The sequence below is a fragment of the Delphinapterus leucas genome, chromosome 9 (assembly GCF_059928025.1).
Source record: "Delphinapterus leucas isolate spDelLeu-1000000601 "Yukka" chromosome 9, BTC_Dleu_Yukka2, whole genome shotgun sequence".
Lineage (NCBI taxonomy): Eukaryota > Metazoa > Chordata > Mammalia > Artiodactyla > Monodontidae > Delphinapterus > Delphinapterus leucas.
This window is the reverse complement of record NC_143137.1, coordinates 70,233,242-70,255,771: the sequence shown is the minus strand read 5'-3', so window position 1 is coordinate 70,255,771 and position 22,530 is coordinate 70,233,242. Positions and strand designations below refer to the sequence as shown.

The following is a 22,530-nucleotide window of genomic DNA, read 5'->3' as shown; positions in this document are numbered from 1 at the left end:
TATTTCATAAATTTAGATTTCACAGGCATAAAGGACTGAAGAGTAATAACAGGTAAAAATATTGTCTTAGTAGAATCAGCATTACATTCTTAGTTTCTTCATTTCCATCATTTAATATTTATAAAATTCCAGCCATGTTTAATACAATGACCTTGAGAAGAAGAGGCTAAATATTTTTGAAGATAGATAAATCAATAGATTAACTAATCTCACTCATATACAAAAAGTTCCTGAAGAGCTGTAGTGTATGAGAGAAGTAGAAGACACAAAATTACATAGAGAATGGTATGTGATAAATGGCTTAAATACAGGGCATTAGTGTATTTTAAACGTATAAGTGAAAAAGTGTTCAGCTGGAATGATAGGGTTTATTTAATTGGAAAATTAATTCTGTATTCAGTCCTTGAAGGAGAGGCAGAACCTTAATAGGTAGGAGCATAAACAGCTGCAAAGAATGGGAAGATATATTCTAAAGAATGTTGAGTAACTGTTTTAACATATTTTATTTTTATTATCTTCTATTAGGTAAATTTCAAACTCAGACAGGTATAGAGAATAATACAATAGACATTTATGTACCAACAACCCAGATTTAACCACTGTTAATATTTTGCTGTAGTTGCTCTGTCCCTCCCTTGAAGGCAATCACTATTCTAAGATTGGTATCTTTTCCTTTTCTTTTTTGTTTTTATACTTTTAATGTAGATGTAGGAATCCATAAACACTTTTAGTGCCATGTTTTGCCTTTTAAAAATAAGTATAAATGCTAACATATTAGAAGTATCCTTTTGCTTTTTTTCACTCAACTCTACTTATCATTGTGGCCATGTATCCAAGTTGATATAGGTGGCTTCATCTCATTTAAATGAGGTGTACTAGCTCACCTTTTTGTAAAATCATGTCATTTATCAAGTTTTACTTTTACATGTGCCTTACCTTTCTTAAGTAACAGCATTGTGTTAGGAAATTTACTTTGTGCCTTTGATTTGAGAAGTATATTAGATTAAGTTGGTTTTTGTGTTTTAAAATTTTTGTCCAGGAAATCCTTGCACGAGGAATTCTTCTTCCATTAATAAATCAACTCAGTGATCCTGATTATATTAATCAATATATCATATGGATGGTATGTACTTTGTAAAATTACAACTCTTGTTTTTAAAACAGTTTTTTAAAATGTACAAATATGATTTGGAGGTCAGGATGATTAAGCAATAATTTATTCAAGAAATTAAGTAAAAATACATCTAAAGATAATCTTTATATTTTCAGTATTTCTATTTGCTTATGTGTTGAATGTACCAGCCAAATTCTCTGTAAGAAAGTTTGTTGATAAGGTAATCTTCCTTACAATTTTGGTGCTGTTTCTACTTATTTAAATTTAAAAAAGGATATTTTATTGTCTTTGTGTATATAGATGATGAGTATTTTTAAAAACTATTTGATTTTAAATACAGCTGTGTTCTGAACTACTTAAATAGTATGTACTTTACATTTTATTCTAAATTTGTTTCTGTAAGTTGCTTAGTATGTGTATAAGATAACTCAGTTTTCTTATTCGTCAGATATATCAAAGGGTTAGTGGTTATTAAGTTTACTAGCTCTGATTTTTTTTTTTTCTGGTTATATATGCTTTCAATAAATTCATGGCTGAGGAAGAGTATAAATGGGCTATTACTGGGAATACTTTGATAGGTACTTCTAGGTCTTTGATTCATTTTTTTTGAATCTGAAATTTCTTCCCCACAGTGTCTTCTGTTAACTCAGTCTAGCTTTCCTAGGAAGGAACTACTTGATTGTTCTTTGTTTAACCATATCCATTATCAGACTTGCCATTTTTTATTGTTGTTCCTGTTGCAGTATTTCTCTCTCCCATCAGATGGTGGGTTACCTGCAGGCAGAAATTATCTTACTATCTTTGTGTTCCTAGAGCCTTTCATGGAGGTCACAGAACTTGATTTTTCCTTTCCTTTGTCAGCTTCTTCAGAGTCCTGCTAGGCTCTACTAAGAGCTTTAAAAATATGCATATCCGCTTAATTAAAATTTTAAACAATACATGTCCTTTGCTTAGGAATTCTCCTCCTGAAATTTATTCTAAAGTGCTAATAAGCAAGTTTGCAACAATCCGATTTAAGGTCATTAATGACAGTGTTGCTAGTAATACTAAAAAATTGAAAGCAATTTAATTGTCCCACATAGAGGGATAATTTAGGCATATTGATAGAATAAAATACTATGCCGCCATTATTATGGTAGTGTATCTTTATGAATATGAAAAGATATGCATATTTTTATGTGAAAAGCATAATTAAAAATGATGTATGTATAGATATCTAATCTTTTAAAAAAATATATAAGTAATATATTTATGAATGACTGTGATTCTGATGAGATGTATACTGACTGAAATGTTAATAGAGAGGTAGGATCCTGAAAGTTTTAATTTTTCTCTTTTGTTTATATTTTTCACTTTACTCACAAGGAGTATTGGTTATGTAACAAAATGATTTTTTAAGAAGTAGGAAACACAGGTCAAATTTAAAAACATTTAAGTAATAAAGCAAGAGTAAATGACATTAAAAAATTTTTTTTGTAACACAAAAATGGATATTGTATACTTACCTTAAATCATCAGGGTACAGTACTGTATAATCTTACCTATAGTACAGAAAAGGATGCATGCTTACCAGAATGTTATAGTTATCTCTCACTCATGAGGTTAGGAATTATTTTTATTCCTATTTATATTTTTCTTCAGTTTTCAATTTTTCTTTTGCTAAGCTTATATTAAGTATATAATTAGTTATATGGGAAAAATGTTTTGGGGGGATTTAACACATACTCAAAAAAGAATTCAGACCATCAAATTTTTACTTGTTCTCCCCACAGTTGGGCTGGTACTATTATTGTGTATGATGGGTGGGTCTTTTTTTATTTAATGAACAGGAATTGATCACTATTGTACTTAGCTATAAAATATCAGAAAATATATTTAAAAGAGAACAATATATCAATAAAGGATCTTTAGCCTACTTTGTTGTCTGGTTTGCACACTTTTGGCATTATTTGTGTGGAAAACCCTTTACATGTGTAGGTATTATAAAGATTAAAATTGGCTCAGTTCTTACTCTTTCACCCAGTTAAATTTCATATTAATGATATCTAATTGTATAGTTTATTTCTATTTGAAAGGAAAAGTTTAGAGCAGTGTAGTAGTAACATACATCTTCTCTATATAAAATGTTCGTGTTACCCAACAATAGTTTAAAATTTTTAAGTCATTTCTAAAAACAGTGTGGACGGATTTGCATTATTCATCTCGAAATATATATTTTATTTCTTTTTAAGACAAACTAGTTAATGTTAAGTCCTATCTCTGACTGTGGAATAGAGTACCTAATTGGTTCATATTGTTACCACCCCCCCACAGAGCAGATAAGTGAACAGCTACTTAACTTGTTTCTTAATGTATTCTTAGAAAAATCAGGTCTTTAAAAACCTACTTCTTGTTGTATTATTGAAGTAAAATTTATACCAAGTGAGAGAAACTGCCAAGTAGTCCTACAAAGTTGTGTTATAATTTTGTACTTCCACTCGCACTGTTTGAGAGTTTGGTCTCTCCACATTCTGATAGACATTTGGCATTGTCATTTTGTTATGGTTAACTTGCACATCCTTGATGACTAATGATTTTGAGCATTTTTTCATGTTTTTATTGGCCTTTTTTTTTTTTTCCGTAGCTCCGGACTTACACAAATCCCCAGTGCTTTGACTCCTGTTTAGAATGGACAGTATCCCAAGTTGACTACCTTTTCATAGCTCCCCTTACTGTTTCACTTAGCTTAAATTTTGTTGGCAGTCATACATTCCTTCACAACATCCTCAACTACCTTCCTGTCTCTCTCACTTTATTATTTGCTTGGTGAAACCACACTGGTTAAATCCAACTTAACCTTCTACTCCATTCCTATTCTTAAATAGCAAGTGACTGGAGAAAAAAGATGAAGTAACAGTTATTTATGTGATGTTATTTATGTGATTCTGTTAAATTTATGTCAGAGAATGCCACTCTTCTGTTTAAAACTCTCCAGTAACTATTCCATTCAGAGTGAAAGCCAAAATATTTACTAAACCCTACCATATTTGCCCTCCATTACCACTGATCTCCATTACTCTTCTACACTTCTTCAGTTTAGCTCTAGCCATCATGGCTTCCTTGCTATTATCAGACATTCTGAGCATGCTCTTTACTTTGTAGTGTGCTATATATCTTACTTACTTTCTTAATAGTCTGTGACCCACAGGAATTTAAGTACCAAGAGTACAGAGATTTTCATTTTGTTTTGTTATAAACAGTGGGGATATAGAGGAAAGTTGTGCCTGGCCCATGGTAGGCACTCAAGATTCTGTTTTCACCTAAGCGAGTCTCCCTCCCATCTGTATTTTAAACTTTATTTTCAGATCCGTGATTCTAACTGCAACTATGAGGCCTTTATGAACATTATTAAATTGAGTGACAATATTGGAGAGCTAGAAGCAGTCCGAGATAAAGCAGCAGAAGAATTACAATATCTTCGATCTCTAGATACAGCTGGTGATGGTAAGTATTGATAATTTATTTAAGCATAAGAATGTTTTACTTCTTTAATGATTACTGTGTCTTCAAACAAAACTTTAATTTACCTAAATGTCATTTGATGCTATTAGTTGTTTTCACCTTAAGTAAATCTGACTTTTATTATGCTAATATGTGCTGAGACTAAAGCACGATAATTTTCTGAATATGAGACTCTTATTATTGCAGTTATCTCTGAAGTAAAGATAATTGGCATGGTTTAATTTTAATTAAATAATTTCACTGTAAAATTTCCAGTTATTTCTTTTATTAAATAAAATAATTGCTCTATTCATTGGTTATTATGTTAAATTATAGTAAATGTATGTTTAAAGTATTTCACAAGTAACACTGCCACTTTCTACCTCATAATCAATTTGTTTGTTTTTAGATATCAACACCATCAAAAATCAAATAAATAGCTTATTATTTGTAAAGAAAGTATGTGACTCAAGAATACAACGGTTGCAGTCAGGCAAGGTAAGTAAAGTACTTTTGAATTAATATTTAGTTATAAATACTTTATATTCCTTAAAACGTCTAGCAAATGACAAAAGGTAGAATATTAACCAGTGTAGCACTCTACAAAAGAACTAAGAATTTAGAAAAAAGTTTATCTTACACAATGTAGTGTAAGTATTTGTTAAAACAAACTAAAGAGATTAAAATGCTGCATGAAACATACTGAAGTAATTAAAGATTTTATTTCTTGATTTATATATTTATCTACTCATGTATTACTTATTCAAAATTCAACATTTATTATATTTTGTACACTGGGCACCTTTTTTTAGATGGACCTAACAGAAATCTCTCTCATGGAGCTTACATTTCCATAACATCTTACAGAAAAACCCGGACGAAGTTTTTGGCCAACCCAGTAGTTGTAGAATCAGAAAATTAACCAATATATAAATTGATGTATTATGTAAAAAATGTAAAAAATAAGTAAATGTGAAAAAAACCAGTAAAGCAAAGTAGGGTGATAGAGAATGTCTGGGAGTGTTTTAGATATATGCTGAGAGATTTGGTGACATTTGAGCAGAGAGAGATGTGAATAAGGAGAGGGTCCTGTGAATTTTTTTTTTTTTTTTAAAGGAATCTTGCAGGCAAAGGTGAGAGCATGCAAAGGCCCTGGAATAGGAAAGTGCCTGGTGAGTTAGAGGAAGTCATTGTGTCTGGTATGGAATGCATGAGAAGGATTGTAGTAGGAGGAATGAAATTAGAGAGGAACCTTGGGGTTTACTGCCATAGTAAGATTTTAAAAAATTCTAATTGTGATAGGAATCCATTGGAGATTTGCCCTGGCAAGTGACATGATGTGACTTATGAGTTAAAATGATTACTTGGACTCTGTGATGAATAGATTGTGGTGGAGTGGTGGGGACAAGAATGGAAACAGATCACTTACAAGACTGTTGCATTAGTTCAATAAGAGATGTCTGTGGAGGTTCATGTGCGAAGTAATTAGAGACTAGATATAGTGCTAACAGGATTTGCTAATGGTTTAAATACAGGGTGAGAGAGGAAAAAAGGACTCAAGGATGATTCCAGAGTATTTTGGCTTGAGCAACTGTATGAATAGTGTTGTTGTTTACTAAAATGGATACAGCTGAGGGAGGAGGAAGTCTGGAAGAGAGAATCAAGTTTTGAATGTTTTAGTTTGAGATCCCAGTTTGACATTCAAGTACACATGCTAATTCGTAAACTCGAGTTCAAGGGAATGTTTAGTGATGGAACAAACTTTGAGAATCCTCAGGATTATCAGATGTTTATTTCAAGTTAAGAGACTGGATGAGGTTACCTAAAGGAATGAGTTTAAGTAAGAAGATATCAAGGACTTAGTCCTGAGGCCCTGCAGTTACTTAGCGTTTAAGACAAAGTGAAACATCTAGCCAAAGAAACAGAGTGACTGGTGAGATTGAAGGAAAACCTGGGAGTGTGATATCCTAGAAGCCAAGTGTAGAAAATGTTTAAAGAAGTGAGAGATCAGGTATATCAAAGGCGACTAATAAGTTGAGTAAGATGAAGATTTAGAATTGACTATTGGGTTTGCCAGCAGGGGGATTATTGGTGATCTGATGATAGCATTTTGGTGGAATAGTGGAGAGAAACCCTGACTGGAGTCAGTCCAGGAGAAAATGGGAAGAGGTGAATTAGAAACTGTGATTATTGGAAGAGTTTCATTGTAAGGGAGAAGCAGAGATTTGGGGCTTTAAAACGTAACAAAAACATTTTTTACTACCTTTAGTTTTTAGTGTAGTCACCTTTTTCACGCTGGTTTTCTATTGGAAATTTATTTGTGACTCTCTGGTCTTGTAATTTTGCAGTGTACTTAAATTCCTTGAGAAATGGAAGACTTATTTTTAAAAATCTTGAGTTTAGTTTGCTAGTTTAATTATAACTTACATTACTTGAGGCCCACATTTGTTATTTATATGTGTGTGCGGGTGTATGTCTGTCTGTCTTTGTTTCAGTTAACTATATTTTAAAGTGAGTTTATACATGCATGTAAATTCAGAATAGAAGAATAATATGGTTTCACTTGTTCTTACTGTTTCTTTATCTAGTTACCTTACCTAGATCTTAAGAGTTAATGATCCATACGCATCATTATTTAAAGTCTGTTTGTCTAAACACTTTCCGATGTTGAATCCTTTTGAAATTTTGAAACCTTGTTTGGAAGCTTGTCAATTCTATTTTGAATATCAAGCTTTACCTTTTTTAATAGCTCAAGTCATAGTGTTTTCCTTTGGAAGAAAACTCACACTCTTCGCAGAGATGTAGTTTTTTAACCATGCTACTTATCTTAAAGTCTTAGGAGGTGCTTTATTCTTTTTATCAGAAATAAAGTGATAGTGAATACTCTTTTCCATTCCCTATCTATAGAGGTGCTGCTGGACAGGAAAAAGAGGTGATAAAATCTGAGGAAGGAAGACTTAGGAGAAATCATGCGCTGGGACTAGATTGCTTTACCCCAGACATTTTAAGTTGGTAATCTGTTATTATTAAGTACTTATATGAAGGAGAGATACTAATTACAGAGAAAGCTTTTTTCTCCTTTTTTCAAAACATCTTCCTTTTCCTATGCCTAATTTAGTAACTGCTCCTGAATAAGGCAGCCTATCTAACTTTCAGAAAACCTATCTTTTTTTAAAAATAGAGGATTGTGAGGTATGGATTTGGGAACGCAGAGAAGCTGGTGAAAATCATTCCTCGAAACACTATGGCTCTTTGTGGAAGGGGCAGCAGGTTTTGAGGACACTGACTCATTCTAACCAGCTTTGTCACCCCAGGCAACGTTTCCGATCCTCAACTTTCTTATCTGTTGAGTGGGATTGGTAATATTTATCCAATAGGATTGCTGTGGAGATTAATGAATTAATGTGTATAATGCACCTAGCACAATGCTGGACATGTAGATTGTCTAAATTTGAACCTGTTAACAAATTTTTTTTTCACCCTATGTAGGTAGTTACCTGCTCTCTTGCTTTGAAGTATATGTAATTTACTGTTTAGGTAGACTGAAAAGAAATACACTTTCTATAAAGATTATAGAATTTTTACTCTGTTAGGAGCAGATTAACTCGGGAATATTTTCTGTTTTCCCAGTAGATAGACTTCAATCTGTACTTGAAAATATTGGGATTTGTTTATTCTTGAACATATTAAGGTGATCCAAATATCCCCTTTAGCTCCTAAAATGTTCATTTTTGTTTGGAATATATAGAGATAGAGAATCCATGAAAATACATTTAGATTTATTTTTTTATTAGAAGAAATGAGTGCTTATCATACTTTTAATGTATATTTACTAAGCAGCTCTTAAAATAACTCTAGGAAATTCAGTGAGCTGATACTTTTTATTGGGCACCCACATGTACAAGAAGAGAAACCTTTATTTTTATTCCATTTTAACTGAAATTTTTACATCTGTGTAAAGATCTTTAACCTAGTGAGTGAATAGATGAAGTATTAATTTACATTAACTTTTATTTGTAGGAAATAAATACTGTGAAACTGGCAGCAAACTTTGGGAAACTTTGCACAGTCCCCCTGGACAGCATTCTTGTAGACAATGTTGCACTACAATTTTTTATGGGTAGGTAAATCCATTTTATAAAAATAATATAACCCTTGAAATTTTTAATAATTGTAAATATTGTTAAATTTTAAATACCTGGTATTAGGTGTGGCATATATATCTCTCTTCCACCCCTCATTCTCTGAAATACTTCCTTTTCTTTGGAAACCAGAGATTTATTTTGTTGTCGAGGAAATAAATGCTTATTTTAACTCCAATGTGCATTTGCTAATCTGCTTTTAAATAAACCCCAGGAGATTCTACTATGAATTTAAATTTAAGTTATTTGAGAAAGAATACTTTATCAGGAATACTTGGTGTGTATAACCTGTGTATATCATTTTGGTGCATGAATGGGAGAGGGCTTTGTTTTTATGCCATTTTAATATATAAATATTTATTAATTTTATTAATATTACATCAAAATTGCTTTTATCTGGGGGACATTTCCAGCAAAACTCCCTGATTCTTCATTTCACGATCAAAAACAAATGCATGGCTTATTGAAGAGCCCAAACATTATTTTTAATATTTATGATAATAGTAATATTGTGATTAATAATCTTTGTTGAGAATGGAAGCTGAATGTTGGTGAAGTAGTTTATTTCTGATGAAGGCTTCTCTGGCAGTTTTATCCCCTAGAGATATTTTAGTGAAAAATCACATTTAAAAAAAAAAATATGTGCTTCCATTTGTTTTTTCTGCATAACTGGTCTTCTCAGCCTAACCAGTTTATGATATAACTATTTTTTTTTTAACCTCAAGCATTTTCTAAACATGTTCAAAATGTGGAGTTTTAAGTATTTGAAACTTTAATCCTTCTTAACTTGTCATACAGCTGTATGCACCCCAAAATGTGTGACTTTAATATCTATGTTGTTACGGATTTTGGTAGATTACATGCAGCAAACTGGAGGTCAGGCACATCTCTTCTTTTGGATGACAGTGGAAGGATACCGGGTTACAGCCCAACAACAGCTAGAAGTTTTATCAAGTCGTCAGAAAGATGGAAGACATCAAACCAACCAAACCAAAGGTCTTTTAAGAGCAGCTGCTGTTGGAATTTATGAACAGTATTTATCAGAAAAGGTGAGAATATATTTTGATTACTTTTTTCTTATCTTCTCTGGCAGTATCATTGATAATGATTTTTGTAGTACTTGTAAATATCCATTATTCATGCTGCTATGCACAACTGCCTTACATTGCCTTATTTAATCCTGGTAATATATTATTGTGTATTATTCTCATTTTATAGGTGAAGAAACTGATTCAGTTAGAAAATTGAATTAACTTGTCCAGGGTCATGCAGATACAAAGTGACAGTTAAAATTCAAGGTCACACACACTGTAGATAATAGGTAGAAAGTAAAAGGATGGAAAAAGGTAAACCATGCAAACAGTAACTAAAATAGAGCTGGAGTGGCTACACCAATATTAGTAATAGATTTTAAGACAAAAAATTGTTACTAGAGAAACGAGGAACATTTTATAATTCTAAAAGGGTCAGTTGATGAGGATGATAAAACAACAAAGCCCCCACATAAATGAAGCACAAACTGACAGAATTGAGGGAGAAGTAGACAATTCAGCAATAATAGTTGGAGACTTCAATACTCACTCTCAAAAACTGATAAAACAATTATACAGAAAATGACCAAGGATATACAAGAATTGAATAGCCCTATAAACCCATTAGAACTCTCCACATTCTCAGTGGCTTAACTCAACAAAGGTTTATTTCTCTCTCATGCCACAGTCCAACGAAAGTCAGTGAGGCAGGGTGAGGAGTGGAGAGCGAGAAGCAGTGAATAATAGGGTGACCCAGGCTTCCAGACTCCTTTATTCTTAAAGTACATTTACTTTAAAGTGACTTCCGGGGCTTCCCTGGTGGCGCAGTGGTTAAGAATCCTCCTGCCAATGCAGGGGACACGGGTTCGAGCCCTGGTCCAGGACGATCCCACACGCCTCAAAGCAACTAAGCCCGTGCGCAACAACTACTGAGCCTGAGCTCTAGAGCCCGTGAGCCACAACTACTGAAGCCCGCGCGCCTAGAGCCCCTGCTCCGCGACAACAGAAGCCACCGCAATGAAAAGCCCGCGTACCACAAAGAAGAGTAGCCCCCACTCGCCACAACTAGAGAAAGCCCGCATGCAGCAACGAAGACCCAATGCAGCCAAAAAGAGAAAAAAAAGAAAACACGGTACATCAAAATTTATGGGATGCAATTAAAGAAGTGCTTACAGGGAAATGTGTAGCCTTAAGTGCCTAATTAGAAAGAAGAAAGATCTCAAATCAACCATGTACGTTTTCATCTTAAAAATCTAGAAAAAGAAAAGCAAGACAAACCCAAGCAAACAGAAGGAAGGAAATAAAATAGTAAAGATCAAAATGGAAATCAGTGAAATAGAAAACAGAAAAAACAATAGTGAAAAATCAGTACGACCAAAAGTTGGGAAAAGAGCAACAAAATTGACAGACCTTTAGCTAGATTGGCCCAGAAAAAAGATACAGATCACGAAAATCATGAATGAAAGAGGAGGCATCACTGCCAACTCTATAGAAATTAAAGGGCCTATAAGGAAATATTACAAACAACTTTATGACAACAAATTTGACAACTTAGATGAAATGGACAAATTCCTGGGGAGACACTAATTGCCAAACTGACTTAAGAAGAAACAGAAAATATAGTAAATAAATTTAATTAATAATTAAAAATCATCTTTCAAAGGAAAGCCCAGGCCTAGCTGGTTTCACTAGGTATGAATTCTGTCATACATTTCAAGAAGAAATAATATTAATACTTCACAAACTCTTCCAGAAAATAGAGAAAAAATAAACATTTCCCAACTCATTTTATGAGTTGTGTCATTCTCATATCAAAGTCAGACAAAGACATCATTTAGAAAACTACAGACTAATATCCCTCATGAATATGGACACAAAAATCCTCAAGATTCAAGGTTACTCACACTCCAGTACTTTTAATGGCTATGCTATAATAACCTTTTAATTTATACTTAACACAAAAATTGTATTTGAATTTTAAGTATGAATGTTACTTGGAAACTGCTTATTTGTGCATTTGCTTACATTTTTGCCTTATGAAATATACCCTACTTAAAAGAGTACACAGTTTTAAGAATAATAGTAGAGCAAACACCTTTATACCCCATCCAGCTTTAGAAATAGAACATTCATTATAGTTTTAAAGATCTCTATATATTCTTTACCTGTCCTTGCTTCCTGATGAAGCCCATTTTCTGTAATTATTCACTTGCTTTCCCATACAGTTTTTTTATACCTGTATGTTCTGAACAATATTATTGCTTCAGCTTTCTGAGATTTTGACATTACCAAAATGTCAGGAGAAAACTTTAGACATTTGCCTTCCAGATGGCTATCATTGTTGCCAGTCACAGTAAAGATGCCAACAATGGCCTGCGGTAAATCATATTTTCAAAGAATGGGACAAGAATAATGTCCTCTCATTTGAAAACGTATCAAGAATGAGTATGGTAAATAAATGAACGTAAACAGAAATTTATATGCTTTCTCTAAAACTATTGAATGATTTTTGGAGGGACTAAAATAAACCTTGAAATGGATGGACTGAACTGAGTTTTTTATGTGTAGGCTGTAACAAAAACTCATATAATGAAAAAAATGACTCACTTTTTGGAACTAAGGCTATTGAGAACTCAAATATCACCAAAAGGGAACAGCTAGTTTAAAGAGGATTTTCTTACTTTCTTTACTAAAACTATAATTTATTTGGAATGCACCTTTACCACATTTAAATGATGTGTGTTTTAAAACCATTTTCCTTGAAAAGGAGAGGTTTAACTTATGACATTCATTATGCTTCGAAGTACTTAAAAATGGGCATTTTAGACATGGGTAGCCTGTATGATGAATTCATAGATGCAAAGGACCTGATAGACAAACAGCTGGTCTATGAAACAAATCTGGAGATACAAATCCCTACATGTCTAAAAACCTGCTGTTTTTAGTGAGTAAAATCCCATTATTCTTTGCCTAAATGGTTTTATTGAAGGGATATTTAACTTGATGTCATGACATTGCACTGGTTAGAGAAATAAGTGTGATATATAGCCTTAAGAGCAGAGCTGAAAGTCATAGTGAATTTTATTTTATAGTTGATTGTACTTAGTTATACCACTGCGTAAAATAATATCCTGAAGGCTGCAGGCAGATCAGAGAAGTATCATTTAAAAGGGCAACACAAAAATACCCTACAAGATCATGGAATAAAAAGAAAAGTAATTGTTTACTTTTTATTAAATATAGATATATCTATTTAATTAGTCCTATTATAGGTATAATCTTTTAAAAAGTCTTACATTTTTATATTTTAAGAAGATACAATATAGCGCCTACAATATTTAAATTTAAAAGTAAAAAGTTTAAAATATGTTAAGTTGCTGTATCAGAGTACAGAAACATTAAGTATATTGTTTAATATTCTCAGACATTATTTTTTTGATTAGTCCAATTAATTACTAATTGCCACTGTTAACTAGTCCTTTTGTTTTCTTTAAATAACTACATTTGTGTAACAGAAAAGTAAAGAATACAGATTAATAGATAATTTTGGAAAAACACCCATTTTTGTATTTTTATGTTAAAGAAGTAACATATGTATAAGTATTTCTTCCATATTACTTTTTTTGGAAGGTGGGCTCTCTGAAAGTTTTGGTCACCCTCTTCCAAGGATGAGGCTTAATCCAACTCTGTATTCCAGAGATTATAGAAAAAATTAAACTAGATAAATAGATAATGTTATTATTTTCAAATTTTTCTCTTATTTCCTAGAAACTGAGTTTTACTGAGCTTAGAGGGCAAATGAAAGGACAAAACTAACTTAAATCTTGTTCCTCTCTGATCTTTGTCACATAGTTGAAGTTGTTTAGTTCTCCTGTTCTTAGTTCGGGGGAAACAAAAAAACACCACACTCATGGGCTTCCCTGGTGGCGCAGTGGTTGAGAGTCCGCCTGCTGATGCAGCGGACACGGGTTCGTGCCCCGGTCCGGGAAGATCCCACATGCCACGGAGCGGCTGGGCCCATGAGCCATAGCCGCTGAGCCTGCGCATCCGGAGCCTGTGCTCCGCGACGGGAGAGGCCACAGCAGTGAGGGGCCCACGTACCACACACACAAAAAAACAAAACACCACACTCGTACACAAACAAATAGTAGGTAAGTATCCTTCTCTTCCTTCTCCAAAAAAACCCCACACAAGCCAAAAAACAACCACCACACAAACCTACTTGGGTTTACTACCAGGAGTGTTGAATTAACAAGGGAGCATTAGAAGTTGTGTAGCCGTTTGCCTCCTGTTTACTTACTTGAAAGAAAACTAAAAAAAAAAATTTTGTTCGAGTGTAGTTGATATACAGTGTTGTGTTAATTTCTGCTATACAGCAAAGTGATTCAGTTATACATATACACATTCTTTTTCATATTCTTTTCCATTATGGTTTAGCACAGGATATTGAATATGGTTCCTTGTGGTATACAGTAGGACTTTGTTGTTTATCATTCTATATATAATAGCTTGCATCTGCTAATGCCAAACTTCCAATCTATCCCTCCCCCACCCCCCCTCCCCTTTGGCAATAACAAGTCTGTTCACTATGTCTGTGAGTCTGTTTCTGTTTTGTTGATAAGTTCATTTGTGTCATATTTTAGCTTCTGCATATAAGTGATATCATACGGTGTTTGTCTTTCTCTTTCTGACTTAACTTCACTTAGTACGATAGTCTCTAGATTTATCCACATTGCTGCAAATGGCATATTTCATTCTTTTTTGTGGCCAAGTTGTATTCCATTGTATATATTTATCACATCTTTATCAATTCATCTGTCGTTGGACATTGAGGTTGTTTCCATGTCTTAGCTATTGTGCATAGTGCTGCTTTGAACATGGGGTGCATGTATCTTTTAAAATTATAGTTTTGTCTGTATATATACCCAGGTTACTTACTTACTTTTACTTTTTCTTCTTTTCTTGATATATCTTCTTTTCTGTTCCTTAGATAGTCTATTAGCATAGAGAAATCACTTGAACAATGCATTCTTTTGGTACTTTCTCTAAAAGTTACCAACCTTGTTGCTCATTTATTCTCTAGAGCCTTCAGAACTAAAAATACAAAAGTTGACATGCCAAAGATGACCATATTTCTAGCTTCTCAGCGTTATTTTCTTTCAGTAATTTTTCACATTGAACATGATATTTTATATTTCTGTGTAGTATCTGTCACATTATGAACCTTGAGATGGAAATTGTTGGAACAAATTAACTTCAGATTTTTTCCATCCTGTATCATGTGGGAACTTTGCTGCAGTATTATAAAACCAAATTAAGATAAGCATAGCCTCTTTTAAATGCCATTCAAAAGGATTGTTTCTAACGTTAAATGATAAATAACAAATGGATTATTCTTTTGGTATTCTATTAAATACACATCTAGGACTACTGAGTGCTCAACACTAACTCCTAATGACAGAGTTTCCTATGTGCTAGACACATATGCCTTACGTAAATCTCTTTTCATTCTCATAACCATATGTGGTATTTACCACCATTTTGCAGATTAAGTGAAGCCTAGTGAGAGGTAAGTTGCTCGGCAAAAGTCAAGATTTAAATCCATGTTTGTCGAACGGTCGACTGTGTAGTACCTGATGACAAGAAGGTTCTAGCTCTTATTTCAGCCTTTAATCATCAGGGTGTCATTTACAAACCAAGGATTTTCTGGCATTTACTTTCAATTATATGATTCCATTATTCTCCTACTATTAAGGCTTAACTTGTATTTAGAAATTCCAAAGATCAATAAATACTACTGTTATTTTTCTCTGTCAGGCATCTCCAAGAGTTACTGTTGATGATTATTTGGTAGCAAAATTAGCAGATACTTTGAATCATGAAGATCCAACACCTGAAATCTTTGATGACATTCAAAGGAAGGTATTATGTACAACATTTATCATTATATCTTTCTCGAAAACAATGTATATTTCTATATGCATGTAATTTGTTTATAAAAGGTTATTGAAGCATTAAGAAAGTACAGTGGTAACTAAAAAGATGAGTTATGGTAATAATATCAGTACTTCACAGTTACAAAAAAGGTAGGCCAGTTTTTCTTTGTTTATTTAATTGACAAATGAGGAAAATCCTTAGCTGGGTTGTTTAATTTGAATCTGACTGAAGGGCCAGATACAGATTCTAAAATTTTATGAATTGATGATGTATAAATAACATGATTCATTTATTTGAATATGTGTTTTGAGCCTTTATGTGTACTTGTTTCTTAGAGAGTACTACTTTCTGGAACATTTTATGTAACCTGCTGTCGTGTGACTTGTGTTGCAGTAGGACCTGTTTCAGTACAATTTGGGTGCTGGAAGGACCAGAAAAAAATTATTGCTTGTGACATAGTCTTATTACTGACATCTTGTTAATATGGAACCTGTAATTTATTACAGTAAGACCTCTAGCTAGCTTTTGTTGAAATCTTATTAGTGGAAATCACTGCATTATCTGCATTAATGATTGAATATCTTGATTTTTCAATAAGGTATATGAATTGATGCTACGAGATGAAAGATTTTATCCTTCCTTCAGGCAGAATGCACTTTATGTGCGCATGTTAGCTGAGCTGGATATGTTAAAAGATCCTAGTTTCAGAGGATCAGATGATGGTGATGGAGGTAAGGTGGCACACATTGTACATTTATGTGTATATGTATATTCCTGTATATATTCTGCTTACCAAAAAAAGTCCTTTCAAATAAGATAAAAAATGTTCTTGAAAACCAAATATAAATTGTAGTATATTTAAAAATCTGTAATTAAATGGCAAAGTTTACTTACTATACTAAATTAAAATGTTAAAATTTAATAATAAATTTGAATGTAACTGTTGAAAATAGAATTCTTAAAGAAGCATGTTTTATTGAGTTGTGTCACCCCAGTGTTTTTATGGTAGTTTCCCTTTTTTTTATAAGTAATAATAGTCATGACTAGCAATAGGATTATTGAGAAGATTAAATGAAATAACAAGTGATGAATCTGAGAATGTACCATAAACTATAAAACATAAAAATACAGTTTTTTCCCTCTTTAATTGTACCCTTTTCCAAATCCTGCCCAGTATAAGCTGGGAGAAGCTATAAGAGTCATTTATTCCAATCGTTCAGTTTTTGTCTATCTACATGTTACAGTAAAGAAAGCAGACTTTGTCATAATACTTAGATTTTAATCCTTTTCTTATTGCCTGTGTGATGTTGGCCAAACAATTTCTTTAAGCCTCTTTCTCAGCTGTAAATCTGGAATAATATTCTTCTCATAATAATATCTTACCTCAGAGTTGTCATATTTTAATGGAATTCTGTATATAAAAATGAAATATAAACTAAAATGCAAATATCACTTTTTATTAGTAGTAAATAATTTGTTATTTAAGAATAGTGGGAGAGGCAGCACTTAGAGTACAGTTTGCAGATTTTAGACCTGATGACCATTTTACTTGTGATTCAATTCAGAAGTACTTATTAAACTCTAATTAAATATCTAGTATTTGATAAACTTTCCAGCAAATAAGCAATGTAAATACAAAGTAAATGGGAAAGATTGGACTAAGGAATTATTTTAAGAGAGTGCTTTAATTATGCTTATTTACTTATGAATAGATTTTATGGACAGGACCACTTGAAGTTGGAGATATAATAGATGTGTTAGATAGTGAGCACTGCTTTGAAAAATACCTCTATTATGGAAGCTTTCCAGCCTCCCCTCTTCTCTACCTATCCTCCCCACTCCCTAGTCTATATTAGTGAGATTTTACTGTTTTTTTTTAAATTTTTTTTTCTATATATTTTTTTAACATCTTTGTTAGAGTATAATTGCTTTACAATGGTGTGTTAATTTCTGCTTTATAACAAAGTGAATCAGCTATACATATACATATATCCCCATATGCCCTCCCTCTTGCATCTCCCTCCCACCCTCCCTATCCCAACCCTCTAGGTGGACACAAAGCACCGAGCTGATTTTCCTGCGCTATGTGGCTGCTTCCCACTGGCTATCTGTTTTACATTTGGTAGTGTATATATGTCCATGCCACTCTCTCACTTCGTCCCAGCTTCCCTTTCCCCTACCCTGTGTCCTCAAGTCCATTCTCTACGTCTGCGTCTTTATTCCTGTCCTACTCCTAGGTTCTTCAGAACAATTTTTTTTTTTTTAGATTCCATATATATGTGTTAGCATACGGTATTTGTTTTTTTCTTTCTGACTTACTTCACTCTGTGTGACAGACTCTAGTCCATCCACCTCACTACAAATAGCTCAATTTCGTTTCTTTTTATGGCTGAGTAATATTCCATTGTATATATGTGCCATATCTTCTTTATCCATTCATCTGTCGATGGACAATTAGGTTGCCTCCATGTCCTGGCTATTGTAAATAGAGCTGCAATGAACATTGTGGTACATGACTCTTTTTGAATTATGGTTTTCTCAGGGTATATGCCCAGTACTGGGATTACTGGGTCGTATGGTAGTTCTATTTTTAGTTTTTTAAGGAACCTCCATACTGTTCTCCATAGTGGCTGTATCAATTTACATTCCCACGAACAGTGCAAGAGGGTTCCCATTTCTCCACACCCTCTCCAGCAAGATTTTACTTTTTAAATAATCTAAGAAATCTAGTTACAGAAGTTTCCATGTTGTAATAACTTTTATATTGATTGTTGATCTAATATCTTGGTTATTTGTAAAATTGGGATAATATTTTATTAACTGGATTTGATTGCATAATTGAGGAAGTGTTTTTTTTTTTAAGAGCACTTCTGTGGGAGATGAATAGTAAAATTCAGTGTACCTCAAGTATGTTATATAGTATATCTATTTACTGTCTCTTGAAAAATCTTTTGCATAGCTGCTATGAAATTTGCAGTAGGAACTCTACTTCCAGAAAGGACTATTTAAAATGTTTTTATTGTTTATTTTGATTTTGTCTACTTTAGAACTTTCCTTAGTATTGTGAAGCAGATTTGCTTTCTGACCCAGAATGAAAGAGGATAAATTGAATCATAATCAGCTAATATATGAGTGTCTAAATATTATATAATGATGACAGTAACAATATATTCTCTGGGAGTAAGTTTTGATCCTATAGTATAAGAACTTCAAAATCTTCTAAATTGACTTTTAGCTTCCATTTATATTTGTCTTGTATGCAACTAATGGAAGCAAATTATTTATGTTGTCTCAAACTTCTCAAAACCTCATACTTATTTAAAATACAGAGTAGCTTAAAAGTTTTTTTTCTGCAACTAGTTTTGATCTGAAGTAAATGTACTTCTATTATATATCAGTCATTGAGTAGTCCCTCACATCGGAATCATTGATTGTAGTTTGGAATTAGTGTATATATATATCTCTTTCGTCTTTCTAGGACATTGCTTTTTAACATTCTGTGTCCTAATTGATGAGCTTTTATATATTTTATAACTGAGAAATTGCCTAACCCTTTTTTGAAATGATTTGAAAAAAGTACGTGGAATGATGGGTATAATATGAAACATTATTATTAAAAATGGCAGTTAGGTATATTATCTTTGTCAGTGTTTAGGTTTTAGGCACTTGTGACAACTTTTTCAAATAGTGATGCTTATAATTTTCTTGTCTTTATAAGATTGTTTAATTAAAAATAGGCCTTTCTTAAATCTTCTGGTTATAAATTCATTGTCTGACTTTTCAAGTTAAGCTTCCTGGCACTTTGTGTATTTTTTAAAGTCCTGAAGTTTTGGCTACTTTTTAGACATTTTGAAATAATTACCTAATCTAGTGTTTAATGTGTAGCTGATTTTAAGAAAATGCAGCCTAAACTGAGCACAGAATTAGTGGGCCAAATCTTACCACGTGTAATAGTATTTGCTGGTGGTTTTTCTTTGCTGTGGAAGAAATTTCATTCCTATTTAACTAGACTTCTGTAGGTAGGTAGGTGGGTTGCTGGATGGCGTGCTAACCCATGCTCTCTGTCCTCCTCTCCTCCCCTTTCTTCCTTTTCTTTTTCTTTGTTCGTAATTGCCTTCTTTAGTTAGTTCAGCTTTAAATTATTTTAAGAGTAGATATTTTTTCCTACATACTTTCACAGCCTTTTAAAAATATTTAAATTGTGCTGTTTTAAATTTTAATTTCAGTCACGTTTTTCTCATCATGTCAAACAATAGTTTCTTTTGTTTTCTAATATTAATAACCAGTTATTAAAGTTTTGATTAAATGTGGACCTAGATTGGCTTTAGACTCTATTTCTGGATCTTATTATTGATCAAGAAAGTAAACTATGCCTTGTTTTGCTCCTAGTTTCTCTTTTAATTTGACATGTCTTTGGTGGGAAGACTTAAGAGGTGGGCAGACCACAGAAGGAGGTAGGAGGCATATAATTGAATAAGGAGGTTAGAGAACTGTTTGTTTACTCATTTTAATTTTCACCTTGCTGTTAACCAAGGGGTAATCCTAGGTGGGATTTCCTATTTTTGTGACCAAAGTCTTGAGGAACCGAGAAATGTTCTTGGGCATTTAGAGTTGTTGAAGTTGGAAAGCAACACCAACTGCCTATTTCAAGAGTAATAGAAATTTCCTTTGAAGACCCATCTAGAGATCCAAATTATAAATAATCTCTTAAGGGCTACAAGCCATACATTAACTTTAAACTGTTTATGAATATTGCTTTACCATATGTTCATTTGTGTTTTTAACAGAGGGATATCTTAATTGGTAACCTAATTTGCTCAGATATAGACTAAAATTCTGAGGGAAAGATGTTAATTTTAATAATTCACTTACTCTCTAACGTTAATTTTTAAAAATAATTTTAGTTGCTTTTTAATTAAATGACATTACACATGGGATTTTATGTATCTTTTGTTCTATTAATTGTATATTCATTTAAGAATCTAGATTTTGAATATTTTTGATCCAGATCAACCAAGAATAAGTAGACTTTATAGATATATTAAAAGTCAATCTATTTATCCTTCATATTAAAGAATAATTTTATTTGTAATATTAATCCAGTGGGACAGAAATAGCAAAATACCTCTGACATTTCCTAGTGGACTTCACTCTGCAGTGTTTACCTCATATCTACATTGTATTAGACAACTTAATATGATACTGTGAGAATAAAATATATAATAATTGCTTTCCTGTACATAAATACCTTTTTTTTGCGGGGGGGAGCAACTTAGGTACATAACTATTTTCACTGAAATATCTGGCTTGGAAAACAATGGGAATAGGTGTTTGGGAATAGTGTACCACAATTTACTGTTCTGTTATATCTTGGCTTGTGTGACTTTTGTTCTTGGTGTTTGAACCTTAGATAGATACAGCACTGTTTCAAAAGTTTTTTACTGTATACTAAGTTGAATTTCCCTTCTCACAGAATCTTTTAATGGGTCTCCTACAGGAAGCATAAATTTGGTAAGTACTGTTATGAGTACTTTAATTAATAAGTTGGCCTGAAAACAGTATGAAAGACTGAGCCTTAACATATGTAAATAAGTGATGTATTAGAAGTCCCCAAGTCATCCTTTGCAAGAAGTTGTTATGCTTTTAAAGAAATATTAAATTCACAAATAAGGGATCTGTTAATTAGAACTTAAAAATGACATGAAATTTTTTTTCATTTTAAAAAATGTGCTTAAGCCACGCCTGAATGATTTAGTTGCAGGTGATAAAAAATGATTTTATTATTTTCAACCCCAGTATTTAATATTTGAAAATGACTCTGATCAGTGCTATGATGGGCAGTAAATTTGTGGCATATAAATGTTTACACTGGAATTAGTTTTTTCTTCTTGTATTTAGAAAAGAAATATAAAATTAGTTGGGATATCTGAAAACTTAAAAGATATTTCTTTAAAGTCTACACTATAAAAGATTCAAGTTATTGTAAAAAAACCCTTTTTTTAAGCTTAGAGGGTTTTATAAGAATTAAGCAACTGTATTCTATGATTACAGGTTTAAGAATGACATGTTTTTAGCATATAAACTGTCATTGACATTTCATATATTCAAGGTGAAGTGTGAAACAATGAACATTTCAGTTCTTTTATATATCCATCCTTGCCATTGAATACCTTATTTCATAAAATGCTGCTGGAAAGAAATATTAGTGTTCTATGAAAGTTTCAGTCCAGAATTTGTGGGGGATGGGCGGAGATTGTTTGCTTTGTTTTTCCTTCTACCTACAACACATTTTCTTTCAAACTTTTTGGGATAGCTAAAAAGTTTAGAGGTCCATTGTCTTATGTTCCTCACTACTACATTTATTTCTAAAATTACTTTATTGTATAAATGTTCTATTATTGTGCAAAGTATAACCTTTAACAAAACACTAAAGCAAATCAGCCATAGCGTTACGTCATATATTTAGTAACATTTTAAATGTTTTCCTAAATTATTTGGTATCATTACCATTTACTTCTCATATTCCACAGAGTTATAATGAAAAGGAATAGGTCCTAGAGAATGAAGAGTGTTAGCAATATAATGCCCATTATATAGAAAGTTTCCAAATGTGATGAAACTTTTCCTTGGTTTGAAATTTTTTAATATTCACATTTGAAGTGCTTGTACAAGTGTTTGAACACCAGTAAAAAGTATTTTTTTTCTTCATTCCCTATTGGGAATAAATGCTTTTTCAAGTAAAAGAGATCCCTTTGATCACATAGTGATATAAACCGGAACAGTGTGGATTGAAAGAGGTCACACTTGAGGTCAGTGACTTACAGTT

The 22,530-nt window shown here is 32.6% G+C and overlaps 1 protein-coding gene across 3 annotated transcripts in view; it reads left to right on the top strand.

The window, feature by feature from the left end:
• Nucleotides 1-22,530, top strand: part of SNX13 (sorting nexin 13) — a 141,151-nt gene that overhangs the window by 68,878 nt on the left and 49,743 nt on the right. For all 3 annotated transcript variants that reach the window (XM_022587589.3, XM_022587582.3, XM_089917693.1), the window contains exons 9-16: nt 1,040-1,123; nt 4,459-4,597; nt 5,004-5,092; nt 8,615-8,714; nt 9,592-9,785; nt 15,585-15,689; nt 16,303-16,435; nt 21,178-21,215. In XM_022587589.3, the coding sequence (XP_022443297.2) occupies nt 1,040-1,123; nt 4,459-4,597; nt 5,004-5,092; nt 8,615-8,714; nt 9,592-9,785; nt 15,585-15,689; nt 16,303-16,435; nt 21,178-21,215 (882 nt within the window). The remainder of the gene's footprint in view (nt 1-1,039; nt 1,124-4,458; nt 4,598-5,003; nt 5,093-8,614; nt 8,715-9,591; nt 9,786-15,584; nt 15,690-16,302; nt 16,436-21,177; nt 21,216-22,530) is intronic.